Consider the following 23,701-nt stretch of genomic DNA (forward strand, 5'->3'; position numbering starts at 1 on the left):
CACTGTTCTGGAAAATATCACACAAATTGAAGTGATTACAAGCGAAAATAATGTCTCTTTATCACCCATTTGTAACCAACAAAGGGATGACCGAGAAAATCAAAATTCCCTTCTTAGATTTGCTGGATAACACCTCTCTGTATCAAGGCAGAGCTTAAAGACATAGGTTTCCATTTTCCCAGATCTCATATCCCAAACATCAACTCCATGGATAGCATTATACAAATTACTCAACAATGCTTATATACAACCATAATCCATGTCGCAATTGTAAATCTTGTTGAAAACGAAAAAATGACATGCACCAGGATTTCAGTTTAGATATCGCCTGCAATTCTTGGAATTACAGTAACATGGAATCTTTTTACCTTCGTCTTCATAGTTAAAATGGTAGTCATACGTCACCTCTTCACCAGGATATATATCTCTTTCAGCAAAGAAGACCACCTATACAGATTTTGTAAATACATTCAGCTCAGAATAAAAAATAGGGGCTACAGACTTATATATGGTCATTACTTAGAGCAAATATTCTATTTTAAATCACTATCTCCCCTAGCTGCTTAACCCAGCATCTGTCAAAGCATCCATGTCCCTTCCAGAAACAAGCAAGCTACATGAACAACACTTGATCAACTAAAATCCATTAACTAAAGTACCATAAATCCTACAATTGGTCCAAAGACTAATTTGGTAAAGTGTAATTTGAGAAACCAGAAATGAGGAAAGAAGAAGGCGAAAAAAATCCTACCGTGCGTTATTCTTTAGTTTAGCTAGCATTGTTCAATTTCTGAAAACTAACTTGCAATTAAAGAAATTAATGAGTGAGACAAATAATGCATGGTTACCTTCTTTTCATTCCTGACAGAAATTACTTTCGCAACGCAATTTGGCTGTCAAGCAGAGAAAAGATCATGATAAAAGTAAGCCAAGTGGATATGATTCACTAGAAGCAGGACAACTAAAAACTTGAAATAGCTATTAAAACTTGAGATACTTGCCAGGCAAGAATGATTCACAAATCGAGCTATCCCACCCTTGCGGGTGGCATCAATTATATGCTCCTTGTCTATCCTGAAGAAATAGCAAGCGCTCTTGTATTGAACATTCTTTCCAGCTTGATACTCGGTTTCTCTTTTGTCAGCCACGTGGAGCCCCACTATCTCACCCACATACTCAACAACCTACAAAAACACAGGTAAGATTTCTCACTCCATGTCACTTTGTGTAAGTATAAAAAGGTTGAGGATCAAACCATGGCACCACGAAAAATAAATCGGGAAGTGTAAAGACCAAGCCCATGTATCCCTGATTTGTACACCACTAGATGCTTCCAACCTCTAGATTGTTTGAAGCGAGCATATTCTTTCTGCAAGTTAATACCAGAATTCCAATTCATAAGTATTTCTACGGCTTTACATTCCTAAAGCCCATATAAAGAGGCAAGTCCAACTCATAATTTTTAATGTACTGATCAACTGTATCTTAGTTCTAGAACTACACCAAATTAGCACCAATATATTATAACAAGATGAGCAATACAAACATCCATAGCAGCAGTAATTAAAATTCCGACAGGCACAACCAATAAAATAGAGTAATACAACAAATGTATATACCCGACAGTCATACTCAATTACTGAGTTGGGAAGCTTTAAAGGCCCACTTATGCATGTTTTCTGTCCATTGATGTGGATCCAAGCATTTAGCTGCTCTTGTGGGACAAGACATCCACTACTACCATCAGAATGGTAGGGAAGATTATGATGAAATCCGTCCCATTTGCGACCCTTGAAACCCTAGCCAATGTAACACATCATTTATAGAGGAAAACATTGGTTCTAACAATGTGATAGTGCTAAATTGTTCAGTCGACCCACCTCTGTTCGAGCACAGGTGGATTCCCTTTCTCCATGATTAGCACTGCTAGTGTGATAACTATCAGAATTAAACTGCTGATACATAGCATGAAGCATGCATCTTCCATAAAATCCAACACTCTGATTATCAATACCTTCAACCTCACTTTGCAGTAGACCCTGACACCAGAAATAACAAAAAACAAATAGCAAGTCACTGTAGAAAAACAATCATCACAGAATTACTAATATACTAAAACTTTGACCACTTGTAATTTTTTTATTTTTAAAGAGTTGCAGTTTAAAAATCACAAGCCTATGACAGAATGCATATATGAGACACATTCAAGAGAGTTTGCAAAAAGACTCAAGTCACATTCTGCAGTGGAGTCTTACTTCAAGTTTAGCGAGCATTTAATTCAGAGCTGCTCAGCACCATCATCAAACAGCAGTTGATTAGAATGTTCAAGGTTACATGGAACAGTTACATGTAAGTCTATTGATCTCCAAAGAAAGAGACGGATGAAGTTACATGTATCCTTAATATTTGCCATCTATAAGGAATGATAGTGCTGCTGAAGGCAGATTACCAGCGTCCAAAGAAAATGAGCTAAAACACAAGTTAAACTTGAAAATCTACAAAAATGAATTATAAGCTAGGTTTCTAATTTAATGCAAATCTCATCCTAATCCTTAAGGATCAGTGCCTTCCTAAACTCCTCATCCTACTTGTTTGATGGAATTCATCCCGCATCAGAAGCTGATAGGGTAAACAGCTGATACACTTCTTTAAGCAATAAACTTTCAACTGGCAGAAAATTCTTGAGATTTTACATTTTCTTGAAATGATGCACTTCAGCCTTATGTGGGATGCCAAAATATAAGCAAATGAAGTTGTTTTTTTTTTTTGGTCTATATTTTCTTTCTTCCAATTTATTGTGGTTTCATGCCTTTTCAGTCCTCAAGTCTTTCAAATTGCTATTTGCTTCAGTTAAACCTTGTAGATTTGGTAATCAAATCCATCAGCATCATAAACAGCTTTGGTGCTATATCAACAGAAACTAAGGAAGGGGACTTGCTTTATCGGATTTGATTAAGTCTGATTGTGACTTCAGTCAAGATGTACAGCTTTATAAGATCAAAATCAAGTAACAGAAGTATGAGAAATATCCTGCCATGAAGCTGAAGCCTTTCCTTTTTTATATATGGAAGAAGATTCTTCCATCATGCTAGGCTACATTTTACCAAGCGTATTAGGAGTAAGTTTCAGGAGCTTGTCTAGCACAGCATCTTTCACAGTGAAAATTGAATACTATAACATTACATGTAGAAACAATAAAAACCTTCTGATGGGCACACCACGGATGAAATTGAACATGACAATTCGCAACCCTGCATTGTATGCAAGAACCACCTGATCGTTGACATATTGAACAAACCTAAAAAAGACAAGGAAAAAAAATTAAGCTAATCCTCATGATTTCAGATAAAAAAAGCCAATAGAAAACTATAACCTTGAGAATAATGTCCTTATCATAAAAGATGTAAGATTTTTGACAAATACTTCAAAACTAAACACTACTCCAATGACAACTATAACCTTTTTGGACTTTTGCTTTCAACTTTTGTTGAGTACAGTAAGTTAACACAAACAAATGGTTTGTAAGCTTCTTAAAGTTCTTACCACATCTTGCTTAGGCCGATAAGCTCCAGACACATCAAAAGCACTCATCGTATCAACATTTGGACAACGTGTACCTGGTGTCCAGAGCCCACAAACCATATGAACCCACTGCTTGACAGTAGAGTCAAGAATTCCAGCTGTAATGCTATTGCATATAGCTGGGGTAATAGCAGAAGAGATGTCAACAGTATCCACATGCTCAGACAGATCGGTGCTTCCTTTAGCCAGAGAAGTAGAGCCAATTTCTGCAGGTCTAATGATGAGAAATGGATCACTCTCATGAACAGATTTTGTCGAAGACAAACGATGAAAGGGACTTTCCAAAGATTTAGAAAAACTAGTGTTTTCAAGATTGGATTCTGTCCCAATGCTCCAAGCTTTCAAGAGGCTCTTCACAATATTACGACTACAAAGTGCTCGAGTCATGGCTCCTCCTCCATATCCACATAGAACACAGACCTAATATCCAATGCATATAGCAGCCAATCTTAACATTTTAACAACAACAAATGCATTCCTCTGTCAAAGTTAAATTTCAAGTAAGACAAAATTATATAAGGCGTTACCAAAGCATTGACCTTATTGTACTTTACATATAACATTTAACTGATAGTTACCCTCATATGGCATCATTATCTTGTGTAAAAAACACAGAAAAACATAGTACAGCACACGTGAAATTTTTCACTTTTGGTCAGAAAAAGAGAATTTTACAACAGCCAAAAAACCAATTTAGTGGGGACAACATCATGAGACAATATTCAGAACAACACAGTTTCCCAGATAAATATATAGAGCGAGATCTCACAAGCTAACAGTCAAAACCTCTCTAATGAAGGAAAATTGGGCCTCACATGAGAAAGAGTACAAGTAACACAAGTTTGCATAATAGAACACCCTTACAATATTTTTACAATTCGTTTTGCATGGCCTACAACACCACTGAGCTTTGGGCACCTTAGAAACACCATAGCAAGCTTGATGTACCTAAATATAGAAGCCACTGGCAGCACTTATAATGGGAAAAGGCAACCAAAAAAATCAAGCGAGTAAAATTGTTAAAATGTTTATAAAGAAGAAAACTTGGATACAACACCTTAATCAAGCAACAACCGCACTCTAATAAGCAATTATTCTTGTCCTTGTTCGAACTTCCACAAACACAGCAGAAAACATCCAAAACCCGGCTAGTTTGGCATTCTTCCATTTTGGCATATCTGTAAAAGCCCATTGTGATTATCCTTGTTATCAATCTTCTACAGCTGTCTACTAAAAAATTGCAGAGCAAAAAATGGATCTCACAGGTAACATGTAGCACTCTTACTTGTTAACATTATGTATTCCACCCACAAACATTCTATCATTACCAGCATTCTCAGCAAGCTTAGACACAAATCTGCTCTTTCTTCTCTGTGAGGATCTTCCATCCTTTGTAATACAAGACTTCACACAGCTGAAATCATTTTCTGTTCAAAGAAAAAGCAAACATGAAAGAAGGAAAATTTGGAGCATTAACAAAGGACTATTCACTGCTTTTTGTTTATTCACTTTTTCTAGAATTTGCTGGAGTTAAAAACACACCCAGTAACAGTGCCATCAAGACTAACCAGAGTAGTAATTATATTGAGATAATACATTCACATTTCTAAAAACAAGAAAATACATCCCTGCATGATCTTTGTTAGATTTGCCAGCGCATCGAAAATTGCACCAAGGCCAAAAAAATGCACAAAAGTCAGTTGGATCAAGCAGGTCCGTACTGAATATGAAGAAGTATACTAAAAGAACCAGTCTCTTTATGTCTCTTCTACAACTGCAATCTTGAATATGCACCCGGGGGGGGGGGGTAGGAAATTGGCATTGATTCACAAAACCATATATTAAAGGCAGTTGATAGTCAACAGAACAACCATTGTCAGTCGCTCTCCTTTGTCCAGCAACCAATATACCAACCATTACATTAAACAAAAAAAAAATGAAGTTTAAACACAATAATTCCATGCTCTAAACTGTCATACAGTTTAACTCTGCCAAAAACAAATCAGATATAAAACCCTTGACTTCAGAGAAAAACCAATACTTCAGAGCTTAGACATATTTGTTAATGTCTTCTCAGCATCTTAGCCATCAAATTGCCAAGTCATTTAATTATTGCTTTAGAAAACAGAGTACAAGAAATAAAGATAAATATGTTTTGGATCCCAGTCATGTAACTTGATTCCATTTATTTCATGTAACATAAGTTTTAAATCATCACTGGTGGGAAATAGTTTAATGAGTTGATAAGTTTAGTGAATAAGATTAACCTTTTTATTCAAACAAGAAGGATCTCAATTAAAAGAAGTACCAAAAAATAAAGAAGAAGAAGAGATAAGAGACATGGCTGACCCTGATACATAAACATGCATTCACCAGAGTAGCATTACAAAAATGCAGAGGAAAATAGTGAATCAAGGTTCCGCGTTAACACCTTAATACACACTGCCGGGAAAGCTAGTGACCGAATATACCTTTAATTGTTAGTTCATAAACACTGCGTTTACGAACTTCTTTAGACTTTCGTCTGATCTGTGTGCTTTGGTTACTCTCTAGAATAGCATGACTTCTGTTTCCATCATGCCTTCTCTTCTTCATAATATGTGATAAGTCATAAGAATCTTTACTGCCTACAGAGTATTCTGTCTCTTTTCCTTCCATCAAATGCTGAGACTTCATCTGAACAGAAACTGCCATTCGAGCTTCATTGTTTCTCTCTTTATCAGCATCACACCTTGCCTTCTCAGATTCCTTGACTGAAATAGAATTTACCTTCTGACTTTCAGCAAAGTGACATCTTCTTGCTGCTTTAAGAACTTTCCTCAGAGACACAATTTTGGCTGATTTTGAGGAATTACCATTAGAAATAATACCATACTTCCCACATACGACAGGCCTTCTCCTACTATGACTAATATTCACTGGCTTATTAGTTTTCGTGCAATCTGATGCAGTAATCTTAGCAGTTATTTCAGAAGCAAAACAAGCAGAATCATGCATGTCATCTTGCTCCATTTGGGTAGCTCCAACAGATCTCAACCTTTTCCTCCCCACTGCTTTAGAGGCTCTAGAACAGTCAGTTTTGGCATTTAAATTTGTCTCTGAATCAGTTTCCTCCACTTCAATGTGATGAATCCAACGCAATTTTTTTTTCCTAGAAATAGTATCAAAAGAAGAGTATGCAGATCTTTTCTGCTTCAAATTTTGGCCCAAAGAACATGGACAACAAGTGAAACATGGCTTATCATCTTGAGGAAGCATCTGAATGTTCTTGAGTGTGCCAGAGCAAAGTCCAGCATCACCAGCAGATTTTGAAGCTCCATTCAGGGCAGTGGACAGGGAAGGAGCAGGAACAGAGGGATATAACCTTCTCCATTTCACTCTTCTTCTCTTCCCCTTCCCAAAGTCCCTGTCATACTTTTGAAGATCACCTTTTGCCTGAACAGCAAAGCTAGTCTTAGCGTGATTTTGCAATTTTCTTACTTTTAACGAATCTGTGAACCCAAGTTCATGAATGCGACTATGAGATGATTTACTAAAACTTGTTTTAGAAGATCTTCTGTTGACCAAGTTGACTTTGGAAGCTAAGCCACAAAATTCAGAACTTCGTTCACTGTCATCATCAGAGGACAAACATCTTTCGATTCCTGAACCTTCATCCATAACAAAATTGTCTGTATCCATACCATCAACAGTGGATGAGTCTTTGTTGTTGACGTCAATAGACACCTGAGTTACAGCAGGAGCAGAACATCCAGAGGACATATTAGACATTTCATGCTCTTTCAGTGCATTTCCTTCCTGGAAACATTTTCTAGAAGTGGCATCATTAACCACCTTCCTAGGGACATCTCTCCATTGGGAGGAGTTACAGTCAACTTTCTTCATATTTTGCACAATAGTTCTGTTTGCACCAAAAGCATTGTCCTTGTCTATATGTGTGCAATTTTCAACTAATTTTGGACCCAAAAGAGGTTCCACCAAATCAACAGCATTTCCTTCTGGTTCTCTAAAATTTCGAAGGGAAGGATTTAAATCATGTCTTCCAGCACTACAGTTTAAGTTACTAGAGCAGCTGAACTTGCTTGGGAAATATCCACAAGGTAACTCCTGATGGCAGTTTCTCACTTCATTTGATGGAGTGCTATTTTGATCACCATGAAGTCTGAAATTCATCCAAAAGACATAAAGTCATTATGCCAAGTTTCTGCAAAACAACAGAATATAGTACAAGAGTATAGTCCTTAAACCAGAATATGCACTTGTCCTCATTTTTATTCATGCACACAAATCTGCACCACATCTTAGTTTTGTGCTCTCCGTTAAATCAAGTCAATGAAACATGTACAAGCATAACAACTTAAAAATCCCAATTGGGCAGAATTCTAAAGCCAAGATGTAAAAATGATTGGAGCATCAATCTCTGTGGCTGAACATTGCAAATATGTATACAAAAGAGAGGTCCTAAGCCTCAGATCTCAAGATTCAGATTTGATGTGCTCAATTTGGATACCACAAATATGCACAACCACGTAAAATTAATGGCCTTGATAGTATAACCAAACCTTGTATTGCAACCTGATTGTTATGTGAGGTATACTTTCACCACTTAAATATATGGTTTCAGCAAGCTACTGTTAAAGTACATGAAAATTTCCAAAAGTCACCTTAAGAAGAATTGCCTTGTAGGCTGCTGATTAGAATTGAGCTGACATTGAGCTTCAGTATCTTTTCCATGGTAATATCGTCCATTTGATATTGCTGGTCCCCAAAAGTTGCACCATTTCTCTGTATCTAAATAGTTCAATTTATTATAAGCACTACATCATATCTAAATACCATGTAAGAAAAAAGGAGAAGAATACAATTTGTACAAGTCACCAGCATTGACTACAGAAAACTAAAAGAAATTCATTAACCTGTAACAGAAGGCAACGTTTCAGTATCCGTAAAGGTCAAATTAGCAGACAGAAGTGCATGCCTTGCAACTTCAGATGTATTTGGCGCATTGGTCAAGTCAAACCTGTTCTTTTGTGTGTCTGATACCGATGAGGGGACAATAATTTGTTGTTTACCACTGAAGTTCCTATAACCTTCTGGTACTGGGATGGTTTTAGAGGTACCAGCTCCAATCTTCTGATGAGAAAACACTGACATAGGATGGAATGCAGTCATCTTCACATTTTCATCGAAAAGATATGGGCATACAGTAATATTGTCTTTGTTCCATAATGGAGTTAAATTTTTCATAGAATTCAAATTTGTGGCAGAAATCCCCACAGAGGCAGCTTGAGAAGACAAAATATTGCCAAAATCCATGGGAGAACTGATGGTTCTCAGGACTTTGGATTTAGCTTTTCCACTGTGGTCAGGGTAACAGACTTGCCCAGTATAATTTAAGGTGTTCCTGGTAATAGGTTCATCAGCAAGATGAAACATGTTAGGGCCCTTATCATGGAAGACTGGATAATTCATACCATCACTGTCACCAACCACTCCACTGAAACTCCACATTCCTTCCTTTGACTTTGTACATGATCCTGTATTTATTTTAGCAGTGCTATGTAGACAATCAATATTGTGGACCACTTTGTCGACTTGTTTGAGTTTTTGACTACCCAGCACATTAGTGCCAAATTCTGTGCCTATTGCCCGACCTCTGAGTAATGGAAAACCAAATTCACCACACTTGGGAGGAGAACATTCAGAATGTGGCTTTGCAAACGTCATGTGGCTGTCATTAGTTGCATCATTAATTGATTTAAAATGATTGTTTTCTTCAAAAGGACTTTTTAAGTTTCCAAATGATTCAGAAGTTACTGAACCCCAAAATGCATCACCTTTAAGATGTTTTATTTTGAAAGCATTTGGAACGCTATAAACTCCAACTGCATGATTAACATTCTCCAACTGGTTCTGCTCTGTTCTTGTGCTGGAAGTTGAAATGATACCAGGCAAGTAATTCTGTTGCCTACAACCCTTTATTGACCCGGAACTGCCTGCGCATAAGAAGATTCAAACATAATTCATTTGGAAAAAGTGACTCAGGTAGAAAAGTAGGGAAAGAGAAGGAAGGGGTAGATGATCAGAATTAATCAATATTAGTAAATATAACATCTGTGAGTAAGAAACTTCCAACGCACTTTTATGTACATGCTGATCCAAGGCCATTGATTCTTGGAGCCGGCAATGGCTTGCAATTCGATGAGATCCAGATGCCGGCATAAATGATCTCACTGAAGTCTGACCCTGTTGAGATGGTTGCCCTAGTCTCAACTCAAAATTTGAAGAACCTGTATATGTATCAACAAGGGAACCAACACTTCTCCCAATTGCAATATCTTTACCAAGGGTTTTCAAGTTCGGCAAACATGGTGGTAGAACAGAATCACCACTCGTATAGATTTGATCTTCATAAGATGATATGGCTGGCCTAACATTGTATGGGCCTCTAACATCAAGATGATTTGGAAATGTAGGACACCCAGATCTTGAGTGCCCCATCATCGGTTCATCTGCAACAAAATGCAAAATGTTCTTTGAGGAGCTACTGGGCCCTTTGGGAAAAAGACTACTACAGTCCTTTGCACTTTGCTGTTTTTCAAAATTGACAAACTCATCAACAACTTTCTGATCAGATTGAGAATTCTTTGGGCATAAAGTAAGGCTCCATGGGTCCATAAACTGCACCGAAGCCTCCACAGAGCTACCTTGGTTACCCTGGTTAGGCTTCACAAACATGCTGGGATGCGTCCAACCATGTTCTGGCGAACCAGCAGTGACTGAAAGTCCAGGAGGCCAGTCCCATCCAAAATGATCTTCTGGAGTCCTAATCTAAAGCAGGAAAAAAAAAATCACCACCCAGTCGTCTCAGTGCTTCAAATACAGGCCAATTAGAAGTCCAGTTTCACTTCCAAAGAAAGAACATAAAACAAGAAAAGTGTGAACAAGTCAATAGAGATTAATTGATGCAAAGTCAATACAGAGATTGTCCTAATTCAGAAGATCAGTGAGTGTGACAGAGTACATTTTCAGGATTGCTATGTTTCTTAAATTCCACAAAGCAAACCAGTAAACTACTATTAGGTACCATGTCAATTGTCAAGTAACTACACTGCCACAACAAAAGACTATCCTACGTCATCAGGTTCCCTCTCTGCAGGATTTAGAAAAGGCTTGATAGAGGATCCTTGCACGCTTGTAGGAATATGGCATTCAGTAGTAATCCATGATTTCCATGCAGATATTTTGCTACTGGTTGTTGTTACATTACTCATCCTCGTGCAAATTCAAAACACAAAACTCAAATATTGTAAGAGGCCAAAATAATCAGGTTGAGAAATAATTCAAATTTAAATCATATCATAACCTTAAAAGGAAGAAGATTGCAGCTTCATTATTCATTTTTTGATTTCAGGACAGAGGCTTTTTTCCAAAAGTTAAAATGTACAAGGTGGATATATTGGATTCTCCATATTGCATAGGCTGAGAACAGAGACATATTTTTAGACATTAAAAATTTAGAAGGTAAAAGCTGTCATCATGCATAAAGGAAAATGCTTACTAAACATAAAAATGATTAACTCTTGCATATTTGGCCAAGATGAAGTGAATGAAATCTTCCTTTTCCTTAAATATTTCACTTTAAAGTTCACATCACCATCATGCCTTTGCATGAAGACATTGCACCAAAGTTTAAAACATTAATGAACTAGGAAATTAAATTTTTAGATTTAGGAAGATTTGGATTGAACAAGCTATGCACTATGCAACCTACTAGTAGCAAGAATATATTAATAGTCTATCAAAATCCATAGTTGAGCAGTTTAATGGGAAAGTGGAGTGATAATTTTCAGACAATTAAAGAACAAAAATAGAAATTCAAATTTCACATGGTATTAAATGGTTGAAACATATTAACAGAGTCACACAATGAAGTAATCAAGTTGCCTCCAATGCTTTTCCCAGTCTCATTCTATGCCTTTTAGTTTCATCCTTCACTAGTTAGGGATGGGGTACCAGGGGCAGGGTGGAATATAGTTCATGATAAGGCAAATCTACAATCCTGTACTTATTCGACATACAAGCACAAGATAAACATACGAAGTCAACAATATGGAATTAGCTTCTAGGATACTATATGGAAACTTTAAATCCTACATTGCCCTTACCCCAAATTTGTGGAAATAGCTCCGACGCCACTGAGATACACTTTCACCACTGTCGAAATGAACAGCATCCCCAGGATTACTGTTAGATAAGCCTGAATGCTGCAAAATGAATCATGCGTGAGTAAATCTCTAAGCACTGCCATGACATCAATAGTGCCTAAACATTTTCCAAAACCATGACCCTTCAATTAACAAAAGTTCGGAGCAAGATAAGCAATCAGAGGTAATTACCTCAGAGAATTTAGCTATAGACATATGCAAACCATGGCATGAGCAGAGAACTCCTAGAAGTCCAGTATTGCTGAGAAGTAAGTGCCCACCTTTTTGCAGTACAATTCAAAAATGCATTACAAATAATGTACATAGAGGCAATAAAGTATTATCAGATTACAAGTTTGTGAGCACTCACTTAGGCCAAGACAGAATACTTTGGGACAACCAGTTAACAGATTAGATGTCAGGCAGGAAACAGAAGAATCGATGCTGGAAGGAACTTTCTGTGATACCCCAAGAGTATCACCAGCATTGGTCTTCCAAACATTGCAAGAGGTTGCATCATTTACATAACTCACTTTCAGAGATGGAGAATTCTTTTGGTTCTCATTATGGTAAAGCTTTCGATGTATACCTGCCGTAGGAAGTTCCAGCTTTTGAAGACTTGGATAATTACCCTGGAAAACGTCATTGACACCACAGCTTTCACTCACCCTATCCATTGGTGAAACAACCCAACCCAGGTTCACAACAGCTTCTGCTCTCTGGCTGTCCCGATTTTGGGCCAGAAGTCCAGAAGATATATGAGAAATTGCATTCCCAGCTGCACTGCCTCCGGCATTACTTCTACGAATTGGCACTTCATTACGAATATCGCATGGAGGGACAGAAAGGAGAGACAAAAATGAACTACCCAGTTCCGTGTGGTCCAAACTGCAAGAACTTGAATTTGAAGTCCAAGGGTTCACAGCAGCTGGTGCTAGTGTGTGGATGGTTGAAGTTGGTTTTGCTCGGACAGACGAATCAAGATGAAAGCTTCCATTCAGAATCTATAAAAGATGGAATAAGAAAAACATGAACAAAGGTCTTGGTACCACAAAAACACTAGCAACATGCAAAACGAGGAAAAACATATAGTTTTAAAGTGGTACCATGTAATTTGGCTACATAATCAAGGCCCAGCCTCATGCAAAACAAGGAAAAACATATAGTTTTAAAGCGGTACAATGTAATTTGGCTACGTAATCAAGGCCCAGCCTTTGTCACAAAAGTAACTAGACAAAAATAATACCTATTTTCCAAGTTTCTTATGATTATAAATAGACAGCATAAACCATAATCCGCACCACTCCAACGATTTAAGAAAGCTAGATGGTTGCTTCCAATTCTAAGAATGAAGTCACTGTCCAATTTCCACTCAACTCTATTTCCAAGCAATAAAGTCCAAATTTTGATGCTCATGACAAGCGTGTTTCCCCATCTATAACTGCATTAGTTTTGTTTTTAATAATGCATGGTATTAAAACTATAGTAGAGAAGGACTATTAGTTGTATGAATAGAAAAGCATAGAACACATGCTTCCATGTCTTGGTTAATTTTGAGTGGTTAAGTTAATCACAATACTTGGACTTGGGTATGCGCATAGAAAGCTAGAAAGATTGATCTTTTACTAACATATATCTTAACTTGAATGAAATAGTTTAAAAGAAAGGAGAATCACAAGCCTAACGTTTCAGGTTTTTTATGTAATGTTTTCTAATTTCTACAAACATTTTCCCCTCACACTTCGGTTATGCATGGACAATTATAGCGTAATAAGATTAACATCCTGGATATGTCCCGAGTAAGTGTTTGATAACTAAGAAACACAAACACAAAATGCTATCACAAGCAAATTATAAGCATAATTGTCCATGCATCTAAATGCACCTAAAGTTGACCGGCAGAAAAATCATAAGCATAATGCATAACACAAACACAGACCTAATAGGGGAAAAAAAATCTACTACCACAAGCAAAATAAAATAGTTATCCATTGACATATTGCCAACTTATACGTAGAAAGCATGGGCAGAAAACAAGCAAGAACATGGAATAAACCAAAAACCCAAAACGAAAAAGAACTTTCTTTTTTTCGTTTCTCAAACCAAAGAAAGAAGAGGGAAAAAATACCTGATTGTGAGGAGGAAGAGGAGGATCCTGTGACGAGGAGGAGGATGGGCACAGGGAACCGCATTGGGTCTGCCATGACCAAGAGTTCTCCATACACTCCTCCCTACAATATATACTATCAATCAATAGCCCCTCAACCAAAGCCCATACCTTTTTCCATCCCAAATAGTAACTTCATACACTACTACTGAATTAAACTCCCTCTCCCTCTCACACTCGTCTGCTCTGATGGCTGCTGCTTCCACAAATATGGAGGGGCTAATGCCTTTTATGAATCACTACTCCACTAACAATTAGACTAATTTACTCGTTTACTACTAGTAAAAATTACCTCATCTCCACAAAGGGGGGAAAAATAAGGAACGAAAAAAAAAAAAGGAAAACAAAAGAAAGAAGAAAAAGTGTGAATGAGCGTGTGGGAATGGGTGTGTCGCGTTGGGCAGGGTGATCAGATGGGAAGTGAGCGGCCTCACCTACCGCTACTGACACCCTTCTCCTACCATTAGACACAATAGGGACCGTTGGATGGTCTAGTTCAATGCCTGAAAGTCCAGTCCACGGGGATTGCTGGGCCGTTGGATTAAATGGTTTATGGAAAAGTGCTGCTCCCCTCTCTCACTTATCACTTGAGAGTTGAGATGCAGAGAGTGGACTGTGCAGCCAGTGGGCATAAGGGCAGGTGATCATAATGGCGGGAAAGTGCCTCCCAGCTTTTATATATATATATATATGTGTGTGTATATATATATGTATATATACATATTAAATTAAAAGTTTCATATGTATAGGCTACAAACTATAATATTATTCTCTAATTAACTATATATTATTGAGAATAATATATATATATATATATTGGTAAGGATAATACCACCATGGTTTAGGGCACACTTGCTTGTCCTGTAATGCTTACTTGTCTATGTGATTTGGGTGTGTCAGTCTATTTTTGGGTTAAATGGATGGCTCGACTGCGATTGTAAACGAGTCGAGTATTCGTTGAGAATATGATTTTTATGTAATTTTTAACCCTTTCAAGCTTGAATTTCAACAAAAATTATGAATGATTAAGCTATCAAATCAAATTCAATATCTGTAATACATATTTGGTTTGTTATGGCTCGAATACTATTTACTAATGTTTTATTAAATTTATTTGTTAATAAGTTATATAAAAATTATACGTTTATTACTTGATACTATACATGTATCAGTGATAAATTAATATTAATAAATAAAAATAAATAAATTTTTTGAGCTCCAAGAATCAAATTCAAGTTTATTAAATATTAAATCGAACCAAATCCCGGGTTAAAATTTTTAAATCATATAAAATTTGAGTTTGAATACGGAAGTTTGAATCGAACCCGACAATTTAAACTTTCAATTCGATTTGACTCATTTACAACTTTAACCCCAACCATTTCACAATGACAACAATAAATAATGATGGGAAGTTCCGCTTAATTAGAAGAGACTTAAGCTCCATTCATTATTCATTTACAACTAAGGGTCCTTAGTTTTAAGTTCAAGTTCGTTTTACCTTATAGTGACATCTTGCTAATAGCGACACAAAGTATATTGTCGGCATTGATTAAATAACAACCAAATTAAAAACTCAATGAATACCTTATAATCGGATTAGAGTCTAGTACTTTTTACGGTCCCGATTGAACCCATTAAATGAGCTCAATTTTAACCATTCATTTCAAATTTAATATATTTTGAAATAAATGGTTCAAATCAAACCAAGCTAATGTAATTTGATCGGACATACAATCGCACAAACCCCTTAAAAACTGACAGGTAGAAGTCATAATGAATATCTTATAATCAAATTGGAGTCTAGTACTTTTTACCGTCATATGGATCATTAGATGAGCTCAATTTGAATCATTCATTTCAAATTTTAATATAACTTGAAATAAATGGTCCACATCAAAACAAGCTAATGTGATTCGATCCAACCTACAATCGCACCAACTCGTTGTCCCTCATCTAACCTTGTATGATAGAACTCTAACTCCTAAACCTAAAAAAGACTTCACTAGATAGCCTAAAGTTAAGTAGTTGCATAAACTATCACGACTACAAAACCTGTCAAAATCCAAAATCATGTTGGAAGATATCAGTGTCAATTGAGTTTCACCCAACCTAGTTTCGATGACTCGGATGGGATGGATTGAAATTGAATTTGTGAGATTAGTTATGGGAAATTGAAGCTGGTTATTAGGCATTGAATCATAGACTGCTAGTCTGCTAATTCTACCCTTCCCACCTTCCAAACTGTTAAATTTAAGATATTCTACCATTCCCATCATTCAATTGTCAAATTTAAAATTCAAACTCTCAATCTAATCATAGAGAAAATTCTAAGAATCTTTTTCCAACTACTGGACCAACCTCAGTGAGTTGAAAAACAAAACATATAAAATCTCAAACAATACAAATTATGAATTGAAAGAGTTTTTATATATTTCTATAGCTTTTAAGAATAATATATATGATGCTATTACAATCCTGTTTAACAATGTCGGGTTTGTTTGGAATTGGACCACAAGATTTAAAAAGAAAACACCAACAAAGAAAAAAAATCAACCTCGATGACTAAAATGGCAACGAATCGAGTCGAGTCGAATCAAGACTCAACTTAATTTTATCAAACTCGAATTCGACAAGCTCTCAATGTAAAATTTCAGCTGGAGCTCGATTCAAATTCGAGTCAAGTCGAGTTAAACTTGAGTCTAAAAAAATAAAAATAATAATTTTATTTTTAAAAAATAAATAAAATAATAATTTTTAAATAATAAAAATATTAGGAATATTTATACAATTTCACTATTAAAATAAAAAATTATATATATAATCGAGTCGACTCGAGAGTTTTCGAGTTCGAGTTCAACTTGATCAGTTCGAACTTGGTATTGACTAAGTTCAAGTTGATCTGCTCACAAGTGGCTCGATTAGTGTGCAAATCTATCGATGATTACCACCACCCTCCGCTATCGTTGGTAACCTCCCACTATTGCCACCCACACCATCCCATCCTATTTCTTCCCCTTTCCTCCTTCGCCATCTCTTTCTCCTCCCTCTCTCATTTTCTTCTTTTCCCACATTTTTCTTCTTTTTCCTTCCTCTTCCTTCAATCACCATCCACTCTACCACACCCTTCCCCTTCCCCTTCTCTCTCACTCACCACTCCCTCTGATCTGATCTCAAAGGAAGGGGCAAGCGAGAAGGGAGAGGGGAAAAAGAGGGGTGGCAAGGTAGTTGGTGGTTGGGAAGAAGATGGGGACGGAAAAGAAGGGAAAGGTGGGGGAAGAAAAGGAGGAAGAGGTCGTAAAAGAGGAAGGAGGGTGAAAAATGAAGAAAAGAAAAGGATGAGAAAGGTGGGAATTTGAAGATGATGGCTAAATGCGAAACTAACTCGCAGCACAAACTTAGTGACTCATTAATGCTCAATCATATTGAAATAAAAACCCAAACGGCAGAAAAATTTTAAGATGCTTCAAGCGGAGCAATTCTGCACACATACGGCAGAAAAGAAAATTTTACAACGGTTGCATACAAGTTACAATTCTCCGCACTTGAGTACAAACTAGAAAGGACAATTCTTTACATAACATTAACAAATATAGCACTCTTGGAACATATATGGGAATAAACAAAATTCAAGAACTTTTCATCCTGATCATGACTAACCAAGTTCAACATTCCATTGCACGGAAAGGCCAACTTGAATTTGATAGGGATCCATCATCCCGGGAGGGACTAATTCATTTGTGGTTCTCCTCTTTTGATCAGTGACAAGTTCCATTAATTAATTTATATATGCACTCTTCAAATACAAGTGGTCTGTGCTGGTTTGTGCACGTCCATCCTGGAATTATTACATCCTTAATTAATTTGACCTCATTTTGAGTCACGAGGAGTAGGGAAAGTGCCCATCCAAGCTGGCGGTGACATTCCAGTTTGGTCATGGACAGTCTGAAATAATGGTGGCAGCATCTTGTAAACTTGGGCTACTTCTTTCACAGCACTAGTAGTACCATCTCCACCGGCAGCTTCGCAAGTAGCGCTATTGTTGGTCCAAATGCTGATTTTGGGTTGCAATCCCTGAACTGCCTGGGCGTTTATCTTGGCCAACTCTTGGAACACTCCGCCGTTGATCATCAAATAATCCCTTAGAGCTCCATAGTTACCGCCCAGCGAGTCAAGAAGAGTGCGTAGGTATACGCCCTGAGCTTCTGCCAAGGCCTTGAGCCCTTCGGCTTCCTTCTTCTTGGCATGCAAATCTCCCTCGATTTGTTGTTGGCGTGCGTACAAAGCTGCGCTGGCCGTTGCTTTTTCAGCCTCTGCTTGTTTGGTTTTTTCGTACAAGTATGCTTCTGCTACCTTCTGCCTTTGATACAGTTCCGAGTTCGCAGCTTGTACCTTTCATCAATTTAATTTGGCAATAAGTGATTATGGTCGAATGAATATTAATTAGTGAGATGATCTATCGAGTTGTCCCTCTGATATTGCTCATAAACAGGATCCGTTGCAGTCTAGTGAAGGCAAATATATGAAGCATTTTCCTCCACAACGACTGAGTTTCTTCTCCCAACTTCATTCCAATTATGATGGAACTTTACTCCAGCCTTGCCCCCATAATTGTTCAATAGTGGCAAATTTAGATATTCTAACTATTAATTAGAAAATTTCATTTGGCACAATTCTCTCATTAATTAAACGAGGGGAGGGCTTCAAGTATATGAATATGAGAATATCTTACCCTATGAGTAATCACATTATATGATCACTAAGAAAATTATATATAAAGGACTCCTAAAAGCAATCCTTCTCTAAAGAAAAAGGGGAAAAAAACTCCAATGCACATCACAGATCCAAGGTAACACCAAAGGACACAAAATGGACAAATTTTAAGACAGCAGTATTATTCAACTTGCTTTGACACTTTGCTTGCTTAATTCATAGAGTTTACACTAGTATTTTGCTGCAAATAAAGTGTACAAGCAGTGCACTTTAGGAGGTGCCAAAAAATTCTCAACCATGTAACTTTTGAATGGTAGTATTTAAGTCAATCAACTAAACAAGAGTAAGGATCAAATATTAACTTTTCTGCCCTTCTTTTCCATCTTAACATAGATGAAAGGTCTGCTAGCTGGAAGCGTCCTGCACTTCTAATTTGAAAAGATTGAAATGTGGCGGATTAATTTTAAATAAGGGACAATATTAGAAACCTCCCCGAGATTTCTCTTAATATCACCTAACATCCCTAAAGTTTTAAAAATATCACTTACCTCCCTTACTTTTGTTATTTGTGCAACAAAATTTTTAAAAATCCTAAAATACCCTTTTACTTGCTAAATGAAAATATTCCTGAACCAACACCCAGAAAACAATCTCTAGTAATACAAGCACATCATAAAGCTATAGCCCATAAAATTTTAAATTTTAAAAATAAAAAAAGATAGTTGCAAAGCAATACACTTGCACCAATTTAACTCTATATGCTCAAAATCAATTTCTCATGAACTTTATATTTTTTTCTAGCTTATTCTCAACTCGTGCTTGAACTTTTAAATTGTACTCATCATTATAAAAATTAACTCAAAATAAGCAAATAAATCATACTCCACTCTGTCACAATCATAAAAAGTAAAAGATAAACAAAATTCAATTTATTATAATTTACAAATGAAATATTGCATAGTCATCCAAAAAAATGAGTAAGAGAGAATGTTAGAGAAAAAGGAAAGTAAAGAAAGTGACTTTCATTTCTCTTTTTTTTAAAAAAAAAAATTTAATCTCCATTTATTTAATATGTAAATTATGTATCAAGTGAGGGTTAATAATTAGGGGAGGTAAGTGATATTTTTAAAACTTTAGAGGTGCCAAGTGATATTAGGAGAACCCTCAAGGGAGGTTTCTGATATTATCCCTTTAAATAATCAAATTTCAGAGAAGCAAATTGAAGTGTGCTATAGCTATCGATTTGGAGTGTTAATAAAAAAACAAGAAGAATTGCAGTCTAGTGAAAGAAAATAGTACTCCTCCTATGAAAGCAAATATTCCTTTAACAAATTGCTTGATTAATTAATATGCACTTCACTACTAGTATCATTCTATGTAGCGAGTGTTACTAGAACAATGCATGCAGTTTTGAATGTCCCTCAAATACAAACCATATGTAAATTTTGAATAATGGGGGTGGTATTTTAGTCAATCACCAGTACCAAAAAAGTTAGGACGATGTTCTGCCCTTCTTTTCCATCTTAACAATAAAATGAAAGTTCTGTTAGCTGGGAAGGTCCTGCTGCTAATTGGAAAAAAGATTGATAGACTGAAGTCTGCTACACATAGCTGCTACTGGAGTATTAATATGGAGGATTGAAATATTTTCTCTTTAAAAGCATACTGGAACTCATGTGTGAAGGCAATCCAATCCATAAGAAGAGCTTGAAAAGTGCAAAATGCAAACTTAAAGGAGGAAAGACAACTTTTACGTACTTTGGTCTCATATTCAACGCTGGCTTTGCTCAACAGGTCGGCCTTCAGCTTCTCCGTCCGCGTCAACGCATTCATGGTCTCCACCTCCTTCTGCAACTCCGCATCCCGAAGAGCCACTGCTTTCGTGGCCTCCACCTCCGCCATCTGCGCCTCCTTGGACCACCAAGCCTTCTTCTTCGCCAGCTCCGCGTTCGCCTCCGCCACCTCTGCCTCCCTTTGGTTCTCAAATACCTTAACCTCCGTCTTCACCCTCACTTCTTCTTTCTTCCCCTCTCCCTGCCTCTGGGTCGAGATGACCTTCGTCTCCGCGTCAATCTTCGCGGCGTTCTGAAGGGTCTGCCCTTCTCGGAGTTTGGAGCCGATCTCCCCCTTCATCTTGGCCTCCGCCACGTCAACCTTGGCCTGGTTGGCGGCTTCCATCTGCGTCTTCTGACCCAAGTAAGAGAAGTACTCGTGTCCGGGGACATCCACCAGCTGCTTCACGTTGGCGTTGTAAATCAGCAGCCCGAACTGGTTGAGCTCCAGCTGAACCTTCTCGAACACTTCTTGCTTGAACTCTTTAGTCCCTCTGAAGATCTCCTCCATGGTCATGGAGGCCGCGAGGACTCGAGTCTCCCCCTCGATGATCCCCTGGACCAGCTCTTTGACGTGGTGGGAGAGCTTGTCGTGGGGGGAGATGAGCTTGGCGTACTTCAGGAGGCTGCCTTCGTCGTCCACGCGGGGGCCGATGGTGAAGACAGCAGGCAGGACGAAAGGGAGCTTCTCGGCGCTCATGGCCTGCACCTCGAACGTGTAGTTCACAGGTGAAATGTCGCAGATGGTGCACGACTGTCCCGGAAGAACCCATGCTTTCTTGGCGATCTTAATGTCGGTGATTCCAACGCCGGTGATCACCAAGTACTCCGACGCCCTCGCAACTCTGTACATTACGATTAGATTATGACTGTAGAGTAACTTCACTACTGATACTTACGGACGGGGTAATGACTAACGAGGGTTAACAGTAAACTTAAAAAGCTGTAATTAATTAATAGTGGACGCAGGAGCTTTGATCTTTTGTAAGTTTATACGAGCTAGCTAGGTGTATCGATGCTGCATATATAGTGCAGAATAGATGCTGCAGAAGCTGCTTATTATCAACTGATGGAATATCTTGGAGTGGATAAGATTAGGAAGACTGGTTCTTCTGAATGTGGGGCTTGAGTTGCTGGGAAATATCTTGGAGTTGGAGAAGGAAGTACCTAAAAATTTAGGAGGTGTTTGTTTAGCATTTCCAACCTGGAATTGTAAACCCAAAATATATGTGGTTTTTTTTTTTTTTCTGGAACACAATATAAATGGTTATGATCAGCTTACACGTCCAGTTTGAAAAAAGATTATTAATTTTCATTTTCTAATGAGATAATTAATCTAAAACAAAAATCATAAGTCAAAAGGTAGAGATGTATCGGTGAAATCATACTAACCCTTTTGTTCTCGTCGAACAGTCTATCTACTGAAAAAACTAAAAGCGGGTATAGCTGTCATAAACTTTGATAATCATTCATGTTCATGCTCAACCCTTTTTTTTTTTTTTTTTTTCGGATATGGTAAATCTACACGTACTCACTCTATCTATACTACTAATTACTAAACGAGGGAGACAGGCCTTAACTTAATCAAGAGGGTTGACTTTCACGGTTTGTTGCCTCAATCAAGGGGGTTGACTTTGACGGTTTGTTCAAGTTATTGGTACAACCTCGTGAATGTTTCGGAACTTGGAACGAACGCAAGGTACCACAAAGAAATTACCATACTTCTTACCTACAATTATTTGTTACGTAGAGTAATTGTGTGCAGCAAGGGGGATTGAGTTCCCACTACAATTATTTATTGCGTTAATCATTGAATCGGACTGAAAGCATGACTGAATCACGGTTCGATCGATTGACACGATCCTGTTTTCAAAAATATTGCTCTTCATCAAGAATTTGGTGGAAGGAGAGTCTCTAAAAATCACTTGCGTGACTGGATATATAATGCAGTTATTAATGGTTACAAAGGGACAATTTGTGAGGTACCTAGGTTTGATAATTCTTCAGATAGGACCATTCAAGTTAATTCTTTCTTGTATACTTAATACATCGATCGAAGGAATTATTGCAAACAACACATCCATTTTATATAATACTTAGTCTAGTAAGGATGAAGATGCGCAAGAGTTGCATGAGAATTTACAATGTAGTTGCGCGTTAGTTTGAAGTTTGAACAAACAACCGTAGAGTTCAGACCAAGTCCAGGCAGAAGCAGAAGTAATGGACCCAAATCAATACTACTGAGAGACAGCACTTGCAACTCCTTAATTAACACCAATTGTTGATCACGTCTTCAACTGACTTAAAAATGCCAGATTATTCAAAGCTAAGATATAATAATAATTTTCAGGGAAATTTTGCTCTTGGTTGAGGTGCATGGATGCTTTCTAAGCTTGTCGTGGACGGCTGGCGCGGGCCTTGATTTACAAGGAGATGTCTTCGGTTGTTCCATGGAGAGAAAGCCAGCTATGTAGATAGGTGTGGACCTTACCCCGTTGTAGCTTCGTTGGCAACAATCACAAAATCCATCCGATACAACCTCATACGCTACAGCCCTAACAACTCGAAGGTATATATATATTTGATTGGGTCGACTAGGCAAGATCATGAGCGAATAGAAAATCGAAAATGTACATACCTGTTCCAGCTAAAATACTTTGGAAGAATTCTACCGCTTCTACTCTTTTTTTTCCGAAACCGAAGAAACTCACACACACACACGCATAATTAGATTAGAAAAACTCGAAAGTTACGCCCATTAAACCTAAGCAGGACCCACAGAAAACCCACGTCCAGCCAATTGGTTATATCGCTTCTACTCGAAGTAGCCTTTTTAGTGCAAGCTGAACCTGAATGTAAAGTTATGGCTTTTGTGCAACTTCGATGGCGATGGGGTCCTGATGCAGTAGGTGAGGTGAGGCCGGCAGCATCTCACTAATTTGGTATCATGCAAATTCCATTGACGTTATTCGCCCTCAGCCAGCTTCAGTAATACACGATCACAATTCCAGGATTTTTTGGTGGCAAGTAATACTTATGATGCGATCGAATCTCGCTATCGAAGTCAAATCCATTCGAATTTTATCCTTCCAAAAAGAAAAAGAATTTGTTCATTATCTGAAATCCTTGTCCTATAATCAAGGGCAAATATGTTCGACATTTCACCCAAAGATCAACGAGGCTGCTTGCTGCATGGCACA

The 23,701-nt window shown here is 37.5% G+C and overlaps 2 protein-coding genes across 5 annotated transcripts; both read right to left on the bottom strand.

Moving 5' to 3' along the window:
- Nucleotides 1-87: 87 nt before the first annotated feature.
- LOC113707363 (uncharacterized) lies at nt 88-14,561 on the bottom strand. Of its 4 annotated transcripts, none has more exons than XM_027229652.2 (19): nt 13,918-14,561; nt 12,160-12,793; nt 11,982-12,070; nt 11,751-11,849; nt 9,723-10,413; nt 8,499-9,578; nt 8,247-8,373; nt 6,054-7,744; nt 4,868-5,009; nt 4,640-4,760; nt 4,447-4,530; nt 3,544-4,002; nt 3,203-3,298; nt 1,881-2,039; nt 1,620-1,799; nt 1,256-1,369; nt 1,002-1,184; nt 849-893; nt 88-447 (listed from the first exon to the last, which is right to left on the bottom strand). In XM_027229652.2, exons 1-19 carry the CDS (start codon nt 14,008-14,010, stop codon nt 313-315), a joined length of 6,222 nt encoding a protein of 2,073 aa, XP_027085453.2. In that variant the 5' UTR covers nt 14,011-14,561; the 3' UTR covers nt 88-312. The 4 variants fall into 4 exon arrangements, with proteins under 4 accessions (XP_027085453.2, XP_027085454.2, XP_071917327.1 ...); XM_027229653.2 differs by having other exon boundaries at nt 8,247-8,367; nt 13,918-14,202; XM_072061226.1 differs by lacking the exon at nt 13,918-14,561 and having other exon boundaries at nt 12,160-12,280; nt 12,379-12,579.
- Nucleotides 14,562-17,381: 2,820 nt separating this feature from the next.
- Nucleotides 17,382-21,617, bottom strand: LOC140013118 (flotillin-like protein 4). Its single transcript, XM_072062217.1, has 2 exons — nt 20,428-21,617; nt 17,382-18,348 (listed from the first exon to the last, which is right to left on the bottom strand). Exons 1-2 carry the CDS (start codon nt 21,352-21,354, stop codon nt 17,827-17,829), a joined length of 1,449 nt encoding a protein of 482 aa, XP_071918318.1. The 5' UTR covers nt 21,355-21,617; the 3' UTR covers nt 17,382-17,826.
- Between the last annotated feature and the right edge of the window lie 2,084 nt (nt 21,618-23,701).

Source organism: Coffea arabica, chromosome 8e (genome assembly GCF_036785885.1).
Source record: "Coffea arabica cultivar ET-39 chromosome 8e, Coffea Arabica ET-39 HiFi, whole genome shotgun sequence".
NCBI lineage: Eukaryota > Viridiplantae > Streptophyta > Magnoliopsida > Gentianales > Rubiaceae > Coffea > Coffea arabica.

What these genes read in the sequence shown, in the direction of transcription:
- LOC113707363 (XM_027229652.2), bottom strand. Translation starts at nt 14,010, where the DNA reads ATGGAGAACTCTTGGTCATGGCAGACCCAATGCGGTTCCCTGTGCCCA. An exon ending in CTCTTCCTCCTCACAATCAG is followed by an intron (nt 12,794 to 13,917) that starts GTATTTTTTCCC and finishes CATCTTTTATAG; the next exon opens with ATTCTGAATGGAAGCTTTCA. An exon ending in CTGTCAGGAATGAAAAGAAG is followed by an intron (nt 448 to 848) that starts GTAACCATGCAT and finishes AAATCTGTATAG; the next exon opens with GTGGTCTTCTTTGCTGAAAG.
- LOC140013118 (XM_072062217.1), bottom strand. Translation starts at nt 21,354, where the DNA reads ATGTACAGAGTTGCGAGGGCGTCGGAGTACTTGGTGATCACCGGCGTT. An exon ending in GCGTTGAATATGAGACCAAA is followed by an intron (nt 18,349 to 20,427) that starts GTACGTAAAAGT and finishes AATTGATGAAAG; the next exon opens with GTACAAGCTGCGAACTCGGA.